Source organism: Chaetura pelagica, unplaced genomic scaffold (genome assembly GCF_000747805.2).
Source record: "Chaetura pelagica isolate M959 unplaced genomic scaffold, ChaPel_1.0 scaffold8, whole genome shotgun sequence".
Classification (NCBI taxonomy): domain Eukaryota; kingdom Metazoa; phylum Chordata; class Aves; order Apodiformes; family Apodidae; genus Chaetura; species Chaetura pelagica.
This window is the reverse complement of record NW_009954544.1, coordinates 2,198,670-2,204,117: the sequence shown is the minus strand read 5'-3', so window position 1 is coordinate 2,204,117 and position 5,448 is coordinate 2,198,670. Positions and strand designations below refer to the sequence as shown.

Genomic DNA, 5,448 nt, shown 5'->3' with positions numbered 1-5,448 from the left:
TTGGAGATGAGCTTTAAAAGAATAAACATTTGTTTAAACTCTTTATTTCAATTTACCTTATTCTTAGTGGTACCTTGTTCTTAGTGGTAATACTTCACTTGAGGTGTTTACTGAATGAAGAAGTCAACATCTTCAGATCTGATAAGCCTGTTGTAGGACTCTGGGATAATTATACAGTTGCTTTGCAGCAATTCTTTTCTGCCAGTTCTATAATGTCCCACATCTTGTTGCAAAATGGCCAGAAATTCAGCTTTAAGAGCAAGTCCTGATCACATAGCATGTCTATAACAAACAACTACTGTAAGATTTTAAAGAACGATGTGTTCAGAATTGCTGGTTGGGTCCTTGTGGGTTATCTGCAACTTGGAATTAATCTTAGAATAATATGTTGGTGTGGATATTATGTAGATGAGTTGCTTTGTGGTCCTCATGCTGAACCTTGCTGTTAAAACAGGTGGGGACAACTGTTACTGACTCGTAGATGAAGAGGCCAGAAGTTTGGCATTGCAGCACTGGGACCAGAAATCACAGCTTCTAAATATTGTGGTTTTGTTCACAGCAAACTGAGCTCCGTCAATGATGAATATATAAAGAACAGAGAAGAGTATGAAGAGGCTCAGGATGCAATTGTTAAGGAAATCATTAACATTGCTTCAGGTGAATATGTTGTTCTTGATCTGTATCACCGTGTGGAATGCTGGGAGCACTTGCAATTATTTGTAGGTCCTTCTCTAGAAGAAATGTAATGTTCCCCAAGGAATTAGTATAGAAAATGAGGTCTGGCTTTGAGACAGTTGTTGAAAGTTTTAAATGTTACCTTCTATGGTCAGACCCTCCTGGTATTGCCACAAATGTGCAGTGATGGGATGTGTGGAAATGCTAAAACCATAAAAGGGACACAAGTATGCCCATAAAGCTGTATGTCCATGTCCCTCACCTACTTCCCTGACTGTGGGTTTCCCCACCCAAACAGCAGGTGAAGTAAAAGACAACAGAACTGAGGGAGTAGGACCTGTGGTCTCTGAGGGATGGTGAAGAAAGAATGTTGGTATGCAACAGAAGATCAAGTTAGTAATTGCTTATATAGTACAATAAAAACGTTGTTTTCCTAATTAATTTTCATATATTTTTGCTCCAAGTTTGCCTACTTACAGGACATTGTTTACTGTCCTTCGCCAAAAGAAGAGACATAGGGGAATTTGGGCTGGAGAATACTGTAAATACTGTCTCTCCCAAAGGCACTAGTTCCAGCAGAACAAATCTTAGCTCTTTGAAAGAGAGAAGTGGGGAGTGAAAACACTAATGAATATTAAGCTAAGGGTAAATATATTAAAGATTAAAATAGACTTAAGCTGATGTGTTAATATATTTTAGTGTGTCTTATGCTACAGTGGAAATTTTCATAAGCTTTAACCTGTTGTCACAATAAGGAATTTGCCAGTATGTTGGAAAATCATGAGCTTATTAGGTTTATTCATTTATTGAAGCTTCTTGGTAATTTTCAAGTGGTGTTTTTTTGCATATAGCAGATGAAGATTTGTATATTTGTGTGGAAAGCTAATTGGGTGTTACACAGAGGGATTAGTTTTGATATGTCATCTATAAATATCTGGTATGTTTAAGGAAGTCTTCTGCTTAAAGCTTCTGTGGTCTGCAGTTATAGACTTAGAAGGATGTATTTAAAAAAGCATTTTTCTTCCCCAAGTGGACACAATTTAATGAAAAAGACTGGGTTATGTAAGTAATACTTCAATGAAAGTGACTTAAAGTCCTCAATAATCTATGCCTAGCCTGTTCAACAGATGATGTTAGAAAAGTAAATGTTCTTTGTTTACAGATAAGACACTTACTGTAGATCACTGCTTACCTCTTCTGATACATGCATCCCATTTGCAGGTGTTAAATGATTTTTTGATGATTGTTCACCTCTATAGAATCCTTCCTGGGCCATCTAGTCTAGTTGCCTGGTATCACAGACACTGTGTCTTATGCGACTACTCCATATCATCATTCACACAGAAAGAAATGGTTACTATGTCTGAATTGTCAGTGCTGTGTCTCTGTTGTCTTTGTGTGAGCATCCAAATGCAGTGTATTATTGAGGAAGGAGACACCGGATTTTCAGCCATCTTGATGTTGTGAGGTATTTGCCTCCCTGTACTTAAATAAGCTGTTTCTCATTGTCCAGTGTTAAGGTAAAACAATCAACATGGCCTCACCTCTTCCTTTTCCAAATCTGAAGTCATCCCTGTTGTAGTTAATGCATGGAAACTTCAGGATTACATCTAGACTCTTAAAGCAGGTGGCTGCAATCTTAAACAAAATTGACTTTTAATGAGATGAATTAATTTTATGAGCTCAATATAGGCTTTAAGATACCCTCTCAGCAAGAACAAAAACATTTCTAACTCTGTTGAATTCCTGTCTCTAATAAAAAACAGGTTATGCAGAACCAATACAGACAATGAATGATGTGATAGCTCAACTGGATGCAATTGTCAGTTTTGCTCATGTGTCAAATGGAGCACCAGTGCCATATGTCCGTCCTGTCATTCTGGAAAAGGGACAAGGAAGGATTGTGCTGAAAGGTGCCAGGCATCCTTGCATTGAAGTGCAAGATGAGGTGACCTTCATCCCCAATGACGTTATATTTGAGAAGGGCAAGCAGATGTTTCACATTATCACTGGTAAACTTTCTGTTCTCTTCTTAATTTTTAATTGTTTTAAACATATTGAGTATTTCCACTATTTATTTAACACTCCCCCCCCAACAATAAGCAAACAAACCAACAACCCAATAAACCTGTCAAAACTATTTCTCTAATCAACAAAGGGTGACCAGCCTAACAAGTTATTAATGTTTCTGTATGGGGATAAGATATAGCTCTGGAAAAGAAGGGAGGGTATTTGTAAGCTGTTGTTATTTATTATATTAAAAAAAGAAGGTGTTCACAATGTTCTCGTGAAATGTTTCCTTTGATACTGGATATTTGGCATGCTTATGCATATACCTATTTCTTGTCTTCCAAACTAATAGTAATGGAATTAGTTAGGATTGTGGATATAGGGAACTGTTTTGAGAACGTGATCACTGATTTAGAAATAGTCATTTGGGAAGAAGAGGAATGCTGCTGGGACAACAGGAAATAAGAAAGTAGTCCTTCCTTAATATACATAATCTTTACCCTGGTAAATGTAACTCCACAAGCCATGCAACCTCAGGAGTTGGAGAACCTAAACTTGCTAAAGTGATTTGGAAAATTCCACTAGGCATCAATTATCTTGTAGCCACTTAGGCACCTTCTGTAGGCACGATTTTAAGCAGCCTCTCTGTTAATGCTTTGTTTGTTTGGTATTAAAGTAAATTTTAAATGCAAAACATGTTTTTTAATGCCTGTACTCTTTTTTCCATGCTCTCTGGTGTAATTAAAATAACGTTGCTAAACAGGAAAACATTTTTTGTGTTTATACACTAAATTGAATTCTAATTTCCATCCAGATGTCCTTGACATACGTTCTGAGTAGCAAAGATCTGAAATTAGAGAATGATTAATGAACACTTACAATCAAAAAGAAAACATAAAAATCTGAGTAAATGCATGGTGACAGGCTTATTTTTCTGTAAAATACCCTTTTATTTGTCCTTCAGTTAAAATTAACCTCTTAATATCTGTTTTTGCTGATTCAGAATCCCTTTAGATTGTTATTTAAATCACCCATTAGCTTGTACCCAGTTTGTAACTAAGCTATTTCATTTTTACAGGCAAATTGTAATTGTTGTTTGAGGTGAAACCGAATTACTTTCATTTTTAAAAAGTGATACTGATGTCTTTTAGTGTAAAGCTTATTAGTTTGGGGTATGGGCATATGTTTTAGATGACTGCTTATACTTCTGAAAAGTCCCAAAACTCATGAAGCCCCTAACACTCTCTGTTCACCATTCTTTTAAAAAAAACCCAGCATTCAGTAAGTCATGCGAGCAAGCCTTATTAGTAGTGGAGCTACTTGTTGCACCTGTTAGACAAGTCTGTCACTCTTTCTTGGCAAGACAGTAATAAGTTTAAATGTTTTTGGTTTTAATCTAGAGCCTGTTCTTTAAAAGAAGTGTTGAATTGTAAAATATGGGGTTTTAAAAATTAATTTGCAAAATTTCTTCTTTAGGCCCTAACATGGGAGGGAAATCAACATACATCCGACAGACTGGTGTGATTGTTCTCATGGCCCAGATTGGGTGTTTTGTACCTTGCAAGTCTGCAGAAATAACCATTGTGGATTGTATCCTGGCTCGGGTGGGAGCTGGAGACAGTCAGCTGAAAGGCGTGTCTACTTTCATGGCTGAAATGTTAGAAACTGCTTCAATCCTCAGGTGAGTCTTACTTGGTTGTGTTCATTTGGATTGAAGGGAAAGGAGGTGCTCTAAGAAAGAGGCATTGAAAATTTGTTTAATGTAGGATTTCAATGAAGGGTCTCAGGTCCTTTTTAACAAGCTTACAAGTTTGTAAAGCAGCCTTCTGTTTATTTCAGTGGTCATATAGATCCACTACCAGGAAGCCAAAGTCTAAATGGGACAGAAACTAATCTGTGTGACTCTGCACTTTATTCGTATGTTGATACTTAAAGAGAAACTGTCTTTTGCTTCTTTTATGCTGTGCCTTTACAACATAACTTGTAGAACTCAAATATCCATAGTTCATGCTGTTCTTAATATCATAACATACTTTTCTGGCTTTAGGACAGCCTCTGAAAACTCCCTGATAATCATTGATGAACTGGGAAGAGGAACTTCAACCTATGATGGCTTCGGCTTAGCATGGGCTATCTCAGAATACATTGCTAGCAAAATCTGTGCTTTCTGCATGTTTGCTACACATTTTCATGAACTGACAGCTCTTGCTGACCAAGTGCCAACAGTAAATAACCTACATGTTACTGCTCTGACCAGCGATGAGACCCTGACGATGCTTTATCGTGTCAAGGAAGGTAAGACTGAACAGGGTAAACTTTCTTTTGCACTGAAAGAGGAAGAAATATTAATGAAAATAACATAAAAAGATATTTTTTATGTCAAGTCTCAGGCTTAGGTTTTGTAATAAACATATTGTTCTCTGTCCATAGAGGGTGTGTACGACAGGAGCTCTGTCCATGTGAACACACTTAGTGGTGATGATTCTTTGTTGTAAGACTTCTGGGTTAATTCTGCTACTCAAGTTGATGCTTTTGAGGCCTCTGTCCCTAATGGCATCATAGTGAAACAACAAGTAGCCTGTTGTTTTCTTAGTGTAAGATAAGTGAGATGTATTTAATTAAAATCGTTTAGTGGATCCAGTTATTGCTTTTGGTATTAAATTAGACAATTTTTAATTGAGCATAAATTTTATTTGTTACCACAATAAATGGTTCCTCTTGCTTCTCTGTATCCCAAATAATTTGTTCTTGCTCCCTTCAGCA

General features: G+C 36.8%; 1 protein-coding gene across 1 annotated transcript in view; it reads left to right on the top strand.

Annotated features, from left to right (window-relative positions):
• Positions 1-5,448, top strand: part of MSH2 (mutS homolog 2) — a 59,609-nt gene that overhangs the window by 45,675 nt on the left and 8,486 nt on the right. The window contains exons 12-15 of the mRNA XM_010004999.1: positions 560-657; positions 2,442-2,687; positions 4,162-4,366; positions 4,733-4,980. Coding sequence (XP_010003301.1) covers positions 560-657; positions 2,442-2,687; positions 4,162-4,366; positions 4,733-4,980 — 797 coding nt within the window. The remainder of the gene's footprint in view (positions 1-559; positions 658-2,441; positions 2,688-4,161; positions 4,367-4,732; positions 4,981-5,448) is intronic.